The sequence below is a fragment of the Camelus bactrianus genome, chromosome 11, assembly GCF_048773025.1.
Source record: "Camelus bactrianus isolate YW-2024 breed Bactrian camel chromosome 11, ASM4877302v1, whole genome shotgun sequence".
Taxonomy (NCBI): Eukaryota; Metazoa; Chordata; class Mammalia; order Artiodactyla; family Camelidae; genus Camelus; species Camelus bactrianus.
In genome coordinates this window covers 17,128,604-17,146,949 of record NC_133549.1, presented here as the reverse complement: position 1 = coordinate 17,146,949, position 18,346 = coordinate 17,128,604, and the positions used below count along the sequence as shown (strand labels likewise).

The 18,346-nt window shown below is 61.3% G+C and overlaps 1 protein-coding gene across 8 annotated transcripts in view; it reads right to left on the bottom strand.

The window, feature by feature from the left end:
• Positions 1-1,418: 1,418 nt before the first annotated feature.
• The window catches only part of STK32C (serine/threonine kinase 32C), an 89,373-nt gene continuing 72,445 nt past the window's right edge, over positions 1,419-18,346 (bottom strand). For 5 of the 8 annotated variants that reach the window (XM_074373358.1, XM_074373355.1, XM_074373357.1 and 2 more), the window contains 10 exons: positions 12,725-12,876; positions 10,243-10,416; positions 9,232-9,269; positions 9,052-9,141; positions 8,591-8,694; positions 8,008-8,124; positions 6,702-6,827; positions 6,477-6,608; positions 3,051-3,118; positions 1,419-2,083 (listed from right to left, as the gene is read on the bottom strand). In XM_074373358.1, coding sequence (XP_074229459.1) covers positions 1,951-2,083; positions 3,051-3,118; positions 6,477-6,608; positions 6,702-6,827; positions 8,008-8,124; positions 8,591-8,694; positions 9,052-9,141; positions 9,232-9,269; positions 10,243-10,416; positions 12,725-12,876 — 1,134 coding nt within the window. In that variant the 3' untranslated portion in view covers positions 1,419-1,950. Of the gene's footprint in view, positions 2,084-3,050; positions 3,119-6,476; positions 6,609-6,701; positions 6,828-8,007; positions 8,125-8,590; positions 8,695-9,051; positions 9,142-9,231; positions 9,270-10,242; positions 10,417-12,724; positions 12,877-16,512; positions 17,126-18,346 lie in introns of those variants that run through there. The other 3 variants (XM_074373361.1, XM_074373356.1, XR_012510031.1) reach the window with 3 other exon arrangements.

The window sequence follows — 18,346 nt, the reverse complement described above, 5'->3', positions numbered from 1 at the left end:
GCCCCCAGACCTGTCTTCGTGCACCTTCGAAGCTGGACTTACAACCACAGGCAGGGCTGTGCTTGGCCTCCGGGCTGGGGCCGGGGCTGGGCTGGGTCTGAGCTGTGGGGAAGGGCCTTGCCTCTCAGTGAAGGGGGCCCAGGCCTGCAGATCAGAGACAGCCAGACATTCAGAGGGAGCGGACCAGCAGGGAGGCCCCCCACCCACATTCTGACCCAGCAGGCCGGGGGCAGCACAGGGCCTGGGGCGCTCCCACAGCCAGCGGGTGGCAGGGGAGGAGGTGGGGCCTGGGTCCTGCCCCCTTAAGGCAGAGTGGCCCAAGTTCTGATCCAGACCCCTGGACTGCGCTGCCCCAGAACCTTCCAGAAGATGGAGCTGCTGGCCTCAGCCCCGTTCTCAAAAGTGTGCCTGTTCTGTGCCCCAGGTGTGGGGCACTCCCAGGGTGCGGTCTTTGCCCCAAGAGCATGGGGAAGGGTCGAGGTCAGCACCCCCACCAGGTGTCCATTCCCAGTGGTGACTGGGGGGCGGTCCAAGCCGTGTCCTCTGGGGGAGCACAGACAGCCCCGCCTTTGCATCCAGGCCTCTCACGTGCTACGCTGGACCAGGGCAGCCCCCTGGAGAAGGTCTGTCCTGGGGCTCTGCCGCGTTCCTGGGGGCTCCCTCTGGCTCAGATGTGCTGGTCAGTGTCACCTCAGAGCCGGCTTCCTGGGGCTCCACTGAGGCCACTGCCCACTGCACCCACGTGCACCCCACTGGAAGACAGGACGGCTGGGAGCCACACCCACATCCCTGCCACTGACTCGGAGACAGCCATGCTGTCCCCAGGGTCTCAAAAACACACACTGGGATGTACATGTTTACACAGAGCCCCACGCCTCCCCCCACCCAGTTCCTGCCTCTGACGTCACCAGAGACCCAGAACATTCTCTGGGGGTCGTGCACCCACAGGGTGTCGTGCAGCTCTGGCTTCCCCGGTGCTACCTGGGCCCTGTGTCCCCCGAGTGGGCTTGCTGGGCGTGCTTCCGACTTTAACTCCCTGCGCCCAGGTGGGGGGCAGTGGACTGTTCAGCTCCGCCAGCTCTTCCTCCCTCAACACAACCCGGGCGTTTTACCAACACCTTGGCCCTGCCACCACCACCGCCACCGCCACTGCAGGTCCTGCCCCAGGTTCCCTGCCCAGCTCCGCCTCAACCCTTCAGTGGCCTTAGGGCTCCGGGGGCAGGAGACAGACAACCCCGCCAAGGCCAACAACCAGGCTCCAAGGCGCTGCCCTGGAAGGAGCCGCCCCGGCGCCCGCACAGACGTCCTCTGCGAAGCCGCAGGCACAGAGTGCACAAGCCCCCGACACCAAGCGGCCCTTGTGTGGGGACCCTTAGAGGCGGGAAGTGTAGAGAGCGCGGCAGAAATCACCAGAACAGTCTGGGTCTCTAGAAAACATTCTTCACACCCACGACCCTCCCCACTTCGAAGTACAAGAAGCCGGTGGACCCTGGGCCGCCCCACGGCTCCGGGCAGCAGGCTCACGACGGCGGGCAGCTGACAGCGGGGACGCGGGCCATGGACAGCTGACAGGTGGCCGGAGACCAGAGCGCCTGTCCCACCACGCGGCCCATGCAGGGGCCACCAGGAGAGTCCACGCAGGTGGCCACGTGCCCCCTCCACCGTGACAGGTGACTGGAGCGGCCTGTGGCGCCCACCCTCCTTGCCCACCGCTCTCAGCCGCACCAACAGCCGCTTGTCACCATGTGCCACTGAGAGCCAGGGGCAGGCTCAGCGGTCAGACTGCGCCAGTGAAAATTCGGCCAGGGCCTGTGTTTGGACGTGCCAGGCTCCTCGGCTGGGAAAGTCCACGCTGGGCCTCGCCCACTGCCCGCCGCCCGCCGTCCAGTCCCTCTGGAGGCCTTGAGTCTCCAACGTGACCTGAGTTACCTCCACGGGCTGGGGGGCTGCCTAGCCGCTCCCAGCTGAGGGGCAGATGGAGCCGCACACGGGCAGGGCGGGGCGCATCCCCTCGCCGCCTGCTGCCTCGCTGGGCTCGGGCGCAGGCCGGGTCTCACTCACGGGGTCCTGGCTCCTCTTCAGCCTGGTGGGGGGACACAGGGAGGGACTTCATGCAGCCTCACCGGCAGCCCCAGACACTGCTCTCTGGCCCAGGACCTGTCCCTTAGGACCACACGCCGGGCATCTCTGACTGAGCAGAAGCCCCTCCGGCCACACTGGCACGGCAGGGAGCTGAGAGCGAAAGGGGCCAGCCGAGGGTGTGCAGGCACATGGGCCGTTCAGCCCAGCACCCTCTGTCTGGCTATCTGTGGCCCTTGGGCTGGGAGCTGCGGGGCTGGTGAGTCTCAGTCCCTTTCCAGCCAGAAGCTACAAGGAGACCTAGTTTAAGTGCAGGTTCTATGGGTTGGCAATTCTGGAACAAAACTTTCCAAAGAGCTTGGCCAAGTCTTGTTATGACCCAGGCCTCTGACCTCTAGGATGGTGTCCAGTGTCCGCACATCTTGGTCACCAAGGCAAAACAGAGCACCTGCTCTCCTCCCAGGCCAGAGCTCAGAGTCACCTCCTCAGAGTCCCTCTGCGCCTCCCCCTGCCTCCCCTCCCCCGGGGCCCTACAGCACTGGGACTCCTCCCTCCACCATGGCATGTGTCTTAGCTATCTATGGCCTGTCACCTCCCTGCCGGCCAGCTGTGCGCTTTCTGCCCCACGATCCCTGGCACTCATAAAGGTTTGCTGAATGACTGAGTGAGGGATGAGAGTTGATGTGACTGCAGGGGCCGCCCAGGAGGTCAAGTGCCTCAGCGGGGCAGGCCACCAAGTGTCGCCCAGGAGACTCCAGCCATTGGCTGAAAGTGCCCAAGTTCAGAACAGAACGCTCCCAAGGAGCCCCTCCCCACAAGCCTGAACAGGGACCTCCCATGGCCGCCACTCCCCGGGGAGGGCAGGGGTCAGGGTCCCCGGCTCCGCCAATGCCACGTGGCTGCTGAGAAAATGCCAGCCCAACCCCCGAAATCCCCTGTGCCCTCGTTGCCGCCCCCACGCACACACTCACTTTTCTCTGTTAAAAATCACAAAGTCTTGCTGGATTGCATCAAGGCAGTCCTGAAGGTAGTCATTCTCCTGTTAGCCAGAAAGACACAGAAATGAGTGTAGTGGATGCCACCAGGTTCCCTCGCGTCCCTCAGGTGGGCTCCTGGGCATCCCTGGTCTGCTTCTCCGTGGCCTTCTGAGAAGCTTGCCTTTGGGCTCTTGGGGAACTCTGCCCTCAGGCAGCTGGAGCCCAAGGGAGTCTGCAGCTCCCGGTGACCTTAGCCTCCGACAGAAGAATGCCCTGGCTCAGAAGCCCGACCCCTGCCTCAGGGTGGATGCTGTCTGGGCCTCAATGTCTGCAGAACCAGGCTGGTCTGGAAGTCATACCTCCCACGGCTCCATCCCCTCCCCCCACCCCCTACTGGGTCCTCCCGGTCACTTGTCCTTGGTGCACAAATCCCATCTCAGGGTCTGCTTCCGGGAAGCTAAGGAGGTCGGTGGTGCCCTGGGTTCACGCTCCTGTTCTCTGTCATGACACGGTCAGAAAGAGACTTGCTCGCCCAGACATCCAGGTCACCCACCACGCTGACAGCAGGAAGTTAATTCGATCAATGAGCAGGAGGTGGCAAGTCCTCAGAGGCCCTGGTCAGACACTCCCCAGGGTGGGGAGAGAAATCCTACAAGGAGCCAAGAGCCTGCTCTACTGGAGCGTTGTCTAGGGGTCTGGCGATACGGGTCGTGCTGGGACCCCCCCCCCCCCCCGCCAATGCAAAGAGGAGCCATGTGACCCAGCACCTCCTTCCACAGAAGCAGCACAGGCTGCGGCAGGCTTATGTGGGTCTTTCCCCCTCTGATGACTGCCTGGCGCACCGGACATCACGAGGGCTTCCACTCGGGCTGGTGGGTCATGACTGTTCCCAGCCGTGGGTGGCTCTGAGGATGGGTCTGCCTGCCCCGTCTGTGGTTCCCTCCCGTCTCCTCGCACGGGTGCACAGCCTGTGCCAGGTGGCACCCCCGTGGAGACTTGAGGGGACCTCTCTGCAGATCTCCGGAGCCGTCTCTCCTCTCTGCTACCTGCCTGGCACCTTGTCCCCACCGCCGCGGAGTCCCCGTCAGGGCAGGGGTAACGGACCTGACTCATCAAGAAGGGGCGGGGCTTCTGCACCAAAACCGCCAGGTAGTCACGTGGCCGCCACCTTCCCTGGCTCAGTGTGGATGCTAGGTGCACACGTGCACAAGCTCCAGCCTGCAAAGGTCCCGCGACCAGAGGCTCAGGCCACTCAGGGGCAAGGGGCAAGGTCATGCTAGGAGGTGAGCCCCTGAGACATGGAGTCCAAAGGGGGTGCAGGACGAGGGTGAGGAGGCATGAGAGTGGGAACGGCCCTGGGGGGCTGCCAAGGGCAGGGCTGCGGCTCACCCCACTACCCTTTCTCACCAGGTTCTCCCAGGACGAGAGGGGGTCTGAGTGGACCATGTGAACCCTGAGACGCGCCCCACGGCCCCTCCTCTTTCTGAGCCCCATGGTGTGCTATTGGCAGGGGGCCCTAAACTGTGCCTGTGCGCCCCATGCAGCCCTGGGGCGCTTCCCTCTGACGGCACACCCCCGTGGCCCAGGGGAAAACGCCGTCCCTCTGGGCCCCTCGCTGACACCCGCTGGGTGCCGCGGCAGGAAGGCCCCGCTCCCTGAGGACGGAGCCCACACGCAGAGTGCCTGTTCTGGGTGCACCTCTGAGTAAACCCTCGCACATAACCCTCAGGGCAGACATTCCCGAGCCCCTGTCAGTGCTGACGCCCACAGCATCTGGCCGCAGATGTCACCCCAAGTGGGAAGTGACAAAGGACTTGGGCATGGAGACCAGGCTCCAGTCCCTAACTTTGTTGCAAACAACCTGCTGAGCAGTGATTCCCAAACCTGTCAAATTCCCTGGAAATGCACGGGGCCTGGAGAGTGGACCAATCACAAAATTACAGGCTGGAGGACTCACACTTCCTGACCCGGAAACTCACGAGCGCTCCCTAGTCACCAGGGCGGCGTGGACCAGCGGGTCAGGCGTTCACGTTCAGATCAGTGGGACAGTAAATAAACCCCTACGTTCATGGTCAATTAATTTCTGAAAATGACGCCGAGCAATTCAGTGGAGGAAATAAGAGTCCTTTCAACAAACAGCACCTGGACAACTGCATGTCCACGTGCAAAAGGATCAGGTTGGACCCCCACCTGACACCACCCACAAAACTAACTCACAGCAGGTCCTAGACCGAAACGTGGGAGAAAAACTGTCACTTAGAAGAACGCACAGGAGAGCACCTTTGTGATTTTAGGTTCGGCGGCGGTTTCTTAGAATTGACACCAAAAGCACGAATGAAGAGAGAAGGACAGACACATGGGACTCCATCGAAGCCAAGAACTTCTGCTGCAGGTGATGCCTTCTGGGAAGGAACAAGGGGCCACCAGAACAGAAGGAAACCTCTGCACATCGCCGAAGGCATTTATTTACACGCAGAACATGTAAACGAATAGCGCCTATCAGTCAACAATGAAAAAGACAAGCAGGGAACGTGCTTTCGGCTCTTCCACGTCAAGAACCGGGAAGCCGTCCCTCCCGGGAAAAAGCTGGACCAGCGGGAAACAGCTCCGCACCTGCAATGCCGCTGCTGGACACCAGGGGCCGCCAGCAGCAAACCGGCGGGAGGTGGGGAGGCTGAGCCAACACACCTGCTCCCTGAGAAGTCGAGGTTTCCAGGGGGAGACCCCAACCCCGGCCCCTCAGCGCAGTGAGGAGGGGCTGACGCACGTCTCTGCCTAGGACCGGTGCCTGGAGCGGCACAGGGCCCACCAGGTGTAGGAGACTGCAGCCCAGGGCGACCCCGAGGGCTCCGCCAGGTCCAGGGGCAGGGAGGCTGCCAAGCGTGCACAGCGTGACCCCCACCATCCACACCTGCATCCCCGGCAGCGTTGTGAGCACCAGCCGTACCCCGGGAACAGGTTCAGGCTGGATCCCCTGCTCCGTGGGCACCGACCCGCTCCAGAGAAGAAGGCGACACGGGGCAGGTCGGGGGTTGTGACAGGTTAAACTGTACCCCCCAAGGGGGTCCTAACCCTGCACCCTGGAACGGGGGTTGAAGTCCCTGCAGCTGCCACCAGTCCAATGAAGGGCAGATCATCCTGACTAGCGGTCCTGCCCGGTGTGACTGCGGTGCTTGTGGGAGGACCAGGCAGACACGTAACGCACGTGCCACGCACACGCACGCACACGCACGCATGCGCGCACACACGCACGCAGGAAGACGGCCCGTGACCACGGAGGCAGAGCCTGGCCCGACGGCCACACCAGAGCTGGGCGAGGCAGGAGGACCCTCCCCAGGCTGCCCTGGCCACGTCCCCCCACACGGAGGAGGGAGCGTGGGGCAGGGGGCCGGCAGGCGCGCGCAGCCGGCCCGCACTCACCGACTGGGAGCTGTCTCTGCTGCTGTCTCGCGACCTGTTCTTGGCCAGGCGCTTCTTCTTCTTATGCAGCGGCCTCGACTCCAGGATCATCTCCTCCAGCTCGAAGGTGGGGTCGCAGTGCAGGCGGCCTTTCTGTGGAGGACGGGGCGCTGAGCCCGGCCTGGGCCTGCCCGCCTGCCCTGTCCGCCCCGTCCGCCCCACCCGCCCACCCGGCTGCAGGCTTACGTTGGGCACGAAGCCAGGTTCCACCTTCTTTTCGCTGAGCTCGGCCCACAGCACGCTGGCCAGCGCCGGGGCCGCCTGCACGTCCCGCAGGCTGGACACGCGGTGCTTGGGGTCCACAGTGAGCAGCTGGAACAAAGCTCCTGTCAGCCGGTGCCCAGGCCCAGTCCTGCCCGGCACTCGGCCCAGAGAGGCTCCCCCCGGATCCACCAGCAGCCGGCAGCTGCAGCCTGGCTAACTGCTCTCCTGAACTGGCTCAGAGCAGAGACAGGACAGGACCAACGTCACAGCCCCAGGACCTGCACGCCTGGCCAGCATCACAGCAGCTGGGTCTCCCCACCCAGACTAGGGACGCCGTCCGAGGGTTCCTGGCTTGGCAGGCATGCAGCTCGTCCCCCTGCCCCACCTGGGTCTCTGGGGGCCGAGGTCCCACCTTATGAGCCACCAGGGCAGCTGTGGGCGCAGCTGCGTGGAGTGAAAGCTGTGTTAAGGCCCATCTCAGGGGTGGGGGGGCCGTACCGGCTTGGCTACGGCTCCAGGGCCAGAGGTCTGCAGCCAGCGGCCAGGAGACGGGAGCTGGGAGTGGGCCGGCCACGTGCGCCCAGCCCACCCTCCCACAGTGATCCTGACCCGGCTTCAATGCACCGGTGTGTCCGAGGTGCGGCTCTGCGAGTGGAGAGCTTCGCAGGCCAGCCAAGGAGCAGCCTCCAGCCCAGCCTGGGACACCAGCGGGAGGCACTCAGACCACGACACCACAGCCCCAGGTCCCTGCCAGGCTGGGGTCCCCTGGGCTGCTGCAGATGCGTGTTCAGGACCTGGGGTGTGCAGGGGGTTCTGGGATCCTCTCTGCTTGCTCCCAGTGGGTGGGCTGGCCAGGCCGCTGGCAACGGGCAGTGGCTTCCCACTTCCAACGACAGGAGAGGGGCAGAGGACACTACAGCAGAGCGGGCCCAGCCCCCGCCCCACACCCCCCTCCAGCACACACGATGTGGCCACCTGCCCCAGGGTTACCTCTCCGCACCTGAGTTTGGGCAACTTGAAATGGAACCAGGCTGTGAGGATTAAATTAGATCACGACACACCTGATTCCACTCACGCCAGCGCGCATGCAGGCCGAGCTACCATGAGGACAGAGCCAGGCTAGGCCGGGAGCCTGGCCGGAGAGGGATGCGAGACACAGAATGCAGGAACCAGGGGCCCTCCCCAGACCAGGGTCTCCACGCGGCCCACCCTCAGGACAGGATGCGCGGTCCAGCCCCCGTGACCGGCCAGCACGGCACTCCGGGCGGGGAGGCGGGAGGGAGCTCACCTTCCGCAGCAGGGCCACCATCTCCTTGGACCAGGTGGGGACATACTGGACACTCACAGTGCTGAACAGCTGCACCAGGGAGTCCACGGCGTTGCTCGAGTGGATGTCGTAGGGCCTCTGGGGCAGGGCAGGCAGTGCTGCCCTGGGTGCCTCCCCAGGGCCCCAGCCCTACACTCCCCACACCCAGGCAGGCACAGGGAAGAGCCGCGAAGGCAAAGCCTGCGCCGCAGCCAGAAAAACGGCCAGAAATGACCAGAGAGGCCGCCAGTCAGCTGGGAAGGGAGCCCAGCACCCCGGAGGTCTGGGCCCAGTGGGTCGTCTAGAGGGCAGAGGGGCCGCCTTCCTCAGGGCAGTGGCCAGGGCCTCAGAGGCCCCCACAAGGGGTGGGACAGCAGCTGGAGCCCAGGCAAGGCCACTCCAGGGACCCGCTCGCACAGGAACCTCCCAGGAAGCCTGAGGGGGCAGCCCTGCTGGACAGTCCTCTGCCCGGCCCCGCTCCGGCACATCCTCACTGACTGCGCAGACACCCCTGAGCACCCGGGGGCGGGAGCTGCCTCATCCCCCCGGCACAAGGGCCGCATACCCATCCACGCAGCAGCTCGTAGGCCATCACGCCCACCGACCACCAGTCCACCTCGAAGGAGTAGCCGGTACCACCGTTGACGAAAGACTGGAAGATCTCCGGAGCTTTCCAAAGGGGGAGAGAGCAGCTGAGCACCCCGACGGCAGGTCCAGGACCACAGGCCCGGCTGCCGCGGGCCCAGGGCTGCCCCCCCCAGGCCACGCCCGAGACCAGGCTGCCCCAGAGCCAGACTGGGAAGCCGCCCACTGCAGTCGGCCCGCCCCTCCCCCCAGCCGCCTGGTTCAGACCCAGGTCCCACAGCCCGCCGGGGGCGAGGGCTCTCTCGCTGTCCCACAAGTCACAGCCACCACTGGACTCTTCCGTACAGCTCAAGCACGGCTGCTCTTAACGGCCCGACCCGGTACCTTTAGGGAAGCAGCCCGACCCCTCCAGCCACAGGGCAGCGCGGGCGGTGGGCTCACCCATATAGGGCTTGGTCCCGGCCAGCGCGGTAGCCCTCTCGCCATCCTTTATGATGGTGGCAATGTTGAAGTCGGTCAGGTGCGCGTGTCCTGTGAGGAAGGAGGACGGTGTGTCTGTCCCACGGCTTGGGGACACGTCCTGCGGGCAGGGCCTCGCGGCACGGGAGTCTGTGGCCCCACCTTGCTCGTCCAGGAGAATGTTGTCGGGCTTCACGTCCCTGTAGGAAGAGCAGGAAGCGGGGGGATGAGTCCAGACATTCTGCAGGGATGCGGGGTCCCTCGAGGGCCCCCCAGCAGAGGCCGGGGAGGGGGCTGGGGCCTAACACCCCCGCCCCACCCCACCACCCCCGGCAGAGCTGGGCAACACCAGCCACTGTTACTGTTGGGGAGCTGCCTCCAGCCCACCTCCTGAGGCCAGACAGTGGGGAGAACACCCAGCACTGGACGCTGAAGGGTGCCAGAGGCCCCAGAGGACAACAGTCCCCCGCCCAGGTCCCCCAGGCCGGCCCCTCTCCCAGAGCCCCGGCTGCACAGAGCTGTTGCTTTGGGGTCTGAGGCTTCATCAGCCGGCCTCCAGCCGCGCCTTACTGCCTCGTGCTCCGTAAAGTCCGGTGCCTGAATCAGGACCAGAGAGCGGAGTCCCCGAGGCAGAGGCAGAAATTACGTCTATTTCGCTTTATAATATTCCACGTGAGTTTTTTTTTTTTGTTCTGTGAAGGCAGCCTTATCTTCCTAATTTCATCTGCCTTCGGGTAATGTTACAATCAGTTTGAATTCACCAGGGACGTGGCAGTGGGCAAAAGGGCACCTGCCCAGCGGTGGCCAGGACCCTGCAGTGGACCTGACCAGGTGAAGGCCACCCCGATGAAGGCCAACCGTCTCCGTGCCGGCCTCAGCTGGGGCTGCTCAGACACGACCCAACCTCAGGTGGACGTCACCTGTGCAGCTGGGGGGCTGGCCTGGGAACCAGGCACCGATGGCCCAGGTGCCACACCTGGGGGCAGGTCCGCAGTCAGGCGTGTGCAGGGAGCCCCCCATCAGGCGTGCGCAGGGAGGCCCCTCGTCAGGTGTGTGCAGGCAGGGCCCCCCCGTCAGGTGTGCGCAGGGAGGCCCCCCCCACTGTCAGGCATGTGCAGGGAGGCCCCCCCATCAGGCGTGCGCAGGGAGGCCCCCCGTCAGGTGTGTGCACACCTGTGGATGATGTGCTGACTGCGCAGGTAGTCAAGGGCCAGCGCCATCTCACAGATGTACAGCCTCACGGTGTCCTCGGAGAACTGGACGTTCTGCTGCAGGTGGTAACGCAGGTCTCCACCCAGGAGCAGGTCCACCACCATGAACATGTCCTCCTCGTCCTGGAAGGAGTACCTGTGGGCGCCGGGGGAGGGCCTGGCACGCGCACGGCAGGGGCCGGACGCACAGCTGCTGCCATGCCTGATAAGCGTCCTCCTCAAGGGCCCTAGCCCCAGTGCCACCCCTCAATGAGCACCCCAGAGCGGGGTCCTGCCCAAGATGCTGACTCCACCTCTGCTCAGGGGCTGCCCGGAGCCAGGACCCTTGGGAAGGACAGAGGGGCCGGTCCCGGCGGGAGGCACTCGGCTGAGGCAGAGACACCGGTGAGGGGCCAATGGAGAGTGGAACACAGCACCGTCTCTGGGCCATTTCCCTGCTGCTCTGGTTTCCTATTCTCTAAAAAAGGGGTTAAAATATCTAACTTCAAGGGTCATTAAAGAAGAAATTGAGACAGTGAGGCAAAATGCTCAGGCAGTGCTGGGCAAGGGGCCAGCTTCTAACAGCCAGCGGCTGTGGTGATGCTGATGGTGGTGATGGTGATAATGGTGGTAGTGGTGATGATGGTGGTGGTGATGGTGGTGATGGTGGTGATGATGGTGATAATAGTGGTGATGATGGTGGTGATGGTGGTGACAGTGGTGATGAGGTGATGGTGATGGTGATGGTGATGATAGTGGTGATGATGGTGGTGATGGTGGTGACGGTGGTGATGAGTTGATGGTGATGGTGGTGATGGTGATAATAGTGGTGATGATGGTGGTGATGGTGGTGACGGTGGTGATGAGTTGATGGTGATGGTGGTGATGGTGATAATAGTGGTGATGATGGTGGTGATGGTGGTGACGGTGGTGATGAGGTGATGGTGATGGTGGTGATGGTGGTGATGGTGATAATAGTGGTGATGATGGTGATGAGGTGATGGTGGTGGTGGTGGTGGTGATGTTGAGGACGGTGACGGGATGAACATGATAAAGAAGAAGATAGTAATGAAGATGACGATGAAGATGGTGGCAGTAACAAAGCAATGCTTTAAGGGTCCCCTTCCACTTTGTCATTTATTCTGTGAGCTCTCAGAGGTAGCTCTTACTGTTAATCAGCAGGCTCTTCTGAGAATAAAGCTACAAATAACTCATTTTTCATGTGCTGTTCCTCTCCCTGACCACCAAAAGCCACCCTGTCGTCATTCTCAGGGGCCAGTGGCCTGGGGAGGGCGGTACAAGCTGGGGCCCGCAGAGAGGCATGAAGATAGGACCACAGAGCAGAGAAACTTGGATGCCAGGCTCCAGGACAGGCCAGAGTCCTCGAGAGAAGTGGGCAAGAGCAGGTGTCCTCCCACCCCTGGAAGCAAGACGGCAGCGGCCCCACTGCCCAGCCCTGGGACGGCGGGAGACGCACCCCGGCGGGCCGGCCTGTGGGGGTGGGGATGCTGGCTGTGGCGGGAAGGGGAGGGGAGGAGAACTAACTATGACGGCGGCCCACAGCCCTGAGTCGGCCCCACGGGGACGCCCCGCCTGCGCAGCCACGTCGGAGCCTCTGCGGAGCCCACCCGGACTTCAGAGGAGGGGACTGAGGGAGGGAGGTTGGGGCACCGCCTGCAGCAGGGCAGGGAGATCCAGTCAGGAGCCTGTGCTCCTGATGACTAGGCCGCACAGCGGCCCAGGGAGAGGCCAGGAGGGCCAAGGCCCCCACGGAGGGGAACCCTGGGTCTTCCTCCTTCGTGAGATGCCCCAGCACCAGCACTGCGGCCGAGTGTCGACCACAGATGGCAGCCCGCTCCCCCGAGGCCGCAAGCTGGCCCTGCCGCACCGAGGTCACTCCATCCCACTGACCCACCTAGGGGCAGTCTCTGCCTTCCGGGGTCAAGAGGCTGCCCCACCCTGGCCGCCGGGTGGAGGGCCACGTTTAAAGGCTGCTTGGCGTGTGGACACCCCTATCTTTACAGCCATTGTCCCAGGCCACTGGGTGCAACCACGGGGTCCCGCCCCGCCCCCAGCCCCTCTGCCTGCCTGAGACCCAACGGCCATTAGGGCAGCGGGGACACCCCAGGATGCAAGGTGCACCCTGTGTGCAGAGGGCGGGCAGCGAGGAGCCCCAGGATAAGTGCCCTTTCCCCGTGCCCCTTCCTCCCGGCCTGGGCAGCACCGGGCTCCACCATGCCCCAGGGCCCTGGAGGCCTTGGTCAGCGACTTCTGCCTCCACCCAGGCTCCTGGGCAAGGCCACACCCCAGGGCACTGGATGGTGAGCGGCTGGAGAGCCGAGGGGACCAGCTCAGGGGACCAGCCCAGGGGCAGGAGAGGAGGGAGCAGGGGGCGCCCTGCAGCAGGAGGGGCCAGCCTATCCTACTCCAGTCCCGCAGCTCCGTGCCGCCCCGCACCAGCGCACCAGAGGTTCACCAGGAAGATGTGCTCGATCTCCTGCAGGATCTCCAGCTCCCGGAACACGTTGCGGACCTCGTCCCGCTCGATGCACTGCTGCTTGTTCATGTACTTCATGGCAAACATCTTCTCCGTGTCCCGCTTCTGCACGATGCACACCTAGGGGCAGCGGCGCGTCAGCACCGCCAATGGGATGGCACGGGGCTGGTGCAACACTCAAACGGCCGGTTTCACATCTGGGGCAGGACAAATCTCCTGCACACAGGCATCTTCCAAAGGAGATGGGACCAGCCTGAGAGCCGGGGTGGGGGAGTTCCTACGCCCCTCACCAGCCCAGACCTGGACGCCCCCTTCCCAGGGCTCCGGGCAGCTGGCTTGGAGGGTCGCTGGGGAGGGAACGAGAGGACCCCTGCAAGCACATGAATGAGAGCAGCTATTGTCACCAAGCATGGGCCATCGTCCCCACTGCAACGGGGCCACTCCCAGTGACAGCCTCTCTGCACAGCTCAAATCCCAACCCTCTGAGAGCAAACTGCAGTGTCGATTAGCAATGCTGACACTGTGAACACAGTGCTAATTGCTTGACAGAAGGATCAGGGCGAGGAGAGCAGTGAGGAAAACAGAGCAAGGCTGAGGCTCAGGCTGGGGTCCCTCCTGGCCAAGGAGCAGCTGTCAAAACCGGGACAGTGGTCTCCAAAGGGAACAGGGTTAATGCACAAAATACTGGGCTGCAGACCCAGGGCCGTGCCCTTCATCCCAGTGGGGAGACCCCTCCAGAATAGGTAACCCTGAGCTCTGAGTCCCCACCGTCTTCAGTCTCCAGATCTTCAAGGAGTGGGAGCTGGGGACCCAGAAGAAGTGGAAGATTCTGGAACTGGAAGTGGGCAGAAGACTGTCCCAGGTCCTCACCCAAAGGCAGGTGGCCTGGAACTGACCAGACATCTCAGCAGGCGCCAGAATCTTGGGCCAAACCTGCTGGAGCCAACCCTTTGGTGAAACCCGGTCCGTCGTGCAGTAATGTACCTTACAGACGAAGGTGGCTTTTGCAAAGTTGAAAAAACTATAGCAAACCTTCAGCCAACCTTAACACCCAACTCTCACAGACACGGGCAAGCAGGTGCAACAAAACATCACACAGACATTGGAGCGATGTCTGTGAAGGCTGTTAGTGGCGTATGGCAATTTGTGAAACGCCAGGCGGAAAGGCCAGGCTGCATTATTTAGCACAAACAGTGTGGAGATGAAAACCAACAGGGGCAGAAGCCAGACTCGGCCTCCGACAAACAGAGCAGCTAAGCCAGGGTGGGGGGGTGGCACATCGAGCCCCCTCCCTCACCTGTTCCTGCAGCGTCATCGTGAGGGCGTCTGGCAGCAGAGGCTGGAGGGTCACTCCAGCTCCAGACCCACCCGCGGACTTTTGCACACCCCACGTTCCCCAGGATGGTGATCTTCGCAGCACAGCTGTGGTTTCCAGGTAACTCCTGCTCAGCCCCGTGCTGCCCACGGGCCGCATCCAGACCCCAAGGGGAAAAGCTCGCAGGGGACGCCCCTAGGCACAGGGAGGGCATCTCCCACACCTGAGCTGTACCCCTCTGAGCCACCCGGCCCACCCCTGGAAACTACCTGGGGAACAAATGCCACCCGGGGCCACACAGGCCACCAAGACGCCCGTGGGGCCCTGTGTAAAACTGCCCCGGCCTGGGCTGCCGTCCGGGAAGACCCCAGCCCCCCAGGGACACGGTGGGGTGGGAGCTGAGACCTGCATCGCTCAAGCCTCCAACGACACCCTCCTCGTCTCAACGCTGTGAGTCGCGGCCCCTCCTCCTTCCCTGCGAGCACCAGCTGGCCGCAGCGCGCGTGCAGAGGGGAGCCCTCGGGACAGCACGGGCTTCACTCAGCTGTGCCTTCCTGAGTCTCCAGTCGCCCAGCCCGGCCTGAGCACATCGCCCAGAAGAGCAGCCCGATGGGGCGAAGACAGAGGCCTCAGTGCTGGTGGCCAGCAACCGCATCTGATGACGCAGTTACGCCAGCCAAAGCCAAGTCACCTGCTTGCCACGCAGCCCTCCACGTGCCTTCTTGGGTCTCGGAGCCGGTGTCAGGGTTGGGTGGGGGCACCAGAGTTCCCCTTCCCGCCAGCCAGAGCTCCAAAAGGCCAGGAAGCTGCTGGCAGGGCCCCAGAGGGACAGGGGGTCACCCACTGGGGCTCCTGGCCAAGGTCACGGGAGAAGAACCCATTTCTGCCCACAGAGGCACACACTCAGCCTGGCTGAGTCCCCTGGGAGCTCTGAAGGCCAGGGCCTGCCCCGGAGCTGGCCACCCAAACTCCCTGGTGATTCCGTCACGCGGCAGGCGAGAGCCACCCCAATCCCAGCTTCATGGAAAGGCCCCGGGGCCCTTTTAAGAGCAAGACTCCAGCCTCCCCTCCCACCCTTGGCCCGGAGCTGGGAGGCCTGGCTGACAGGTGCTGCCTTCGCAGGCTGCCAACCTGGGCATGCAAATGGCCTATCAGACAGACATCAGTCAGAAACACAAGCAAAATTCCGCCGCTGTTGAGATGAAGGTCCCCAAGTCCTTGCCAGAGAGCCCTGATGCAGAAACCTGAAGTCCCAGAGGAATATCAGAGCCTGTTCTGACTGATGGCCAGCCCCAGATCACAGAGACCCGGCCCCAATCACAGGGACCCAGCCCCCGGCCACAGGGACCCTCCCCCGATCACAGGGACCCGGCCCCGGATCACAGGGACCCTCCCCCGATCACAGGGACCCGGCCCCGGATCACAGGGACCCTCCTCCAACCACAGGGACCCGACCCCGATCACAGGCACCTGACCCCTGGATCACAGGGACACTCCCCCAATCACAGGGACCCTCCCCCGATCACAGGGACCCTCACCCAATCACAGGGACCTGGCCTCGAATCACAGGGACCCTCCCCCAATCACAGGGACCCGACCCCGATCACAGGCACCTGACCCCCGGATCACAGGGACACTTCCCCAATCACAGGGACCCTCCCCCGATCACAGGGACCCTCACCCAATCACAGGGACCTGGCCTCGAATCACAGGGACCCTCCCCCAATCACAGGGACCTGACCCCGATCACAGGGACCTGGCCCCGGATCACAGGGACCCTCCCCCGATCACAGGGACCCTCACCCAATCACAAGGACCCTCACCCAATCACAGGGACCCTCCCCCGATCACAGGGACCCTCACCCAATCACAGGGACCCGGCCCCGGATCACAGGGACCCAGCGCCGGCCAGAGCAACGCCACCCACTCTAGTAGACACTGCCCTTGGGGCGGATGGCCTAGAAAACAAAGATTCTGCGTTTTCTCCAAGTAACTTCCTGTGCTCCATGCTGTCTTATCAGTCTTTGATTACTTAGAAAAGCTGTGCCTTCTCAATATTAAAAGAACTAAGCTTTTTCCCCTAAAGTATGTGATTTCCTGTATTTGCCTTTAAAGTCTTTGTCACTTTGGTTCAATGGCTAAATACTGTTTCACGATGACCTGCAATCTTCCTTAACTGTGTTTCAACCTTTTGACATTTTTACAAATGTCCGAAAATCAAATTTGAAATAAAGTATTTTTTGACCCCGAACTAACTTTAGGATTTTCAAGAGGGCCCCTGGAGAATCTCAAAAGATTTGCAATTGTGCCTTTATATAAAAATAGAGAGATTAAACCAGTGAGGCTTATCTAACATGCTAAGTTACACAGAAAGCATTGCCAAATAAAAGCTGGTGATAAGCCTGCTCTAGCTTATACTGGTGTGGACACAGGCTACTTACAGGCCAGTGTTTCCAGAATTAGACAGAATGTCCAGAGATTCTTCAACGCCTCACTGTTCGTGCAATGTCACAACTCCAGTGATTATCATAAACGTTACGCGGCACAGAACCCAGCACCTTCGGTGTCAGCTGCGTCACTTCTGCAATGAACTCGTCAGATCTCTGACTGTGGCTGTTTTCAGCCATCGGTCATTTACAGACAGTTACTGTTCTGCGCTGACACCTTCCTGGACGCTTTTACAATCCACCATAGACAGCAGGGCCTCCTCTTCAAAAAGTTCACAGAAAGGACTCTGACGAGGACCCTAGAGCACAGGCGTCTGGACGATTTATAATCAGACCGCTGGCCTCGGTGAGACCTCCTACAGCCCTGACGGGACAAAGGATGGGTTCATCAAGCTACTAACCCAAGATCGAGCAAGAGAAGGACTACATAAGCTCAGGAAGGTGGTTACCATCTTCATGACTTCTGTTTGGAGCACTGCTGCTTCCTTAATGTTTTGTTTTTCAGGCTTAAGAATCTCTTTTGGTCTCTTTCTTAGGCTGTTGACGGCTTACAGCAACCTGGCAAATCACACCTTCGTAAACAGAATCAAGACGTTTATCTTTCCTCCCAACCTGATCCCTCCAAAACTTAGAAACCTTTATTAAATACTCTATTTTCATAAGTACAGGTTTTACACAAGGTCGGTAAGAATACGTTCTCCTTGTAACAGGGCATGATTTATAACAGGGGTCATGTTACCAAGACCCGACTGGAAGCTCACACTTCAAAATAACGAGATCAAGTGGCTCTCGGCATTTTCACCGTGAGAATCTTCGCTTCAACTGGCCTCGTCGCACAGCTAATCGGCCGTAAGACAATTCTGCCGTGCAAGATAAACTAGTGAAGATGAAGTAAAAGAGAGGCATGCAGAAGGACTTACTGAAACATGAGGATCAGTAACAAACATTTGTAAGGATTTCATTGTAAAAAATAAAAACACAAAAACACTCGAATGTGTTTAAAACGTGTGCAGACTCATGGTTACAGCTGCGCTGGGGCACATCTCAGAGAGAACACTGCTGCTTCCTCTCAGAGTCAGCCATCAAGGACTCAACGTCGGACATAAATTCCTCCTATATAAAAAAATCTGCTCTGAGTCTCTCTGGATTTTCCTGGAAGTGAAACACATGCTGGACGCTGCTGCTTCCTGTCGCTGTACGGGACGTACGTGCCTGGTAGTAGGCGCCTGGACGTCCCCGAAACGCTCCGTCCTGTGCCCGGTCCCTGTCCTTCTGCAAAGCGTCTAAGCGGGATCCCGGGCCAAGCACCAGAATCCTGTCTGCATCACGTTCTCCACCATCAAACAGCAAAAAGGTCTCACCGCTTCCAAGGAAGTTACACTCATCAGGAGTCACGGAACCACTTCCCTCAGGGGAGCGGGAGGAGCCGAGTCTTCCGTTGCCCCCAGCCTCTAAAACTGCACCAAACATTTGGGAAAGACGGTGTGAGGCACTGTATCTGACTTAGCTAAATAATCGATAATTAGTGCCGAGATGGCTGTGAGTTCGTTGCTGCCTCCTTTCCATTTGCTGTAGGTTGGGAAACTTCTGGTTTTGTTGGGTGGGAGGGGCGTCTGTGCTCAGAAAGGACCCGCCCACCGACATCACTGTCTAGTGTAGTTTGCAGTCTGGCTTCTGTGGCTTTGAAACTCAACTGTCAAACCGAACTGCCACACAGTTAGTTTATCTTTTATGGCCAATTAGATGTGCAGGGAAACTGTTCGGGACAAAGATGTTTACAGGTGAAAATACCAGATGCTCAAATCAGATTTGAGCAGAAACTAAGGTG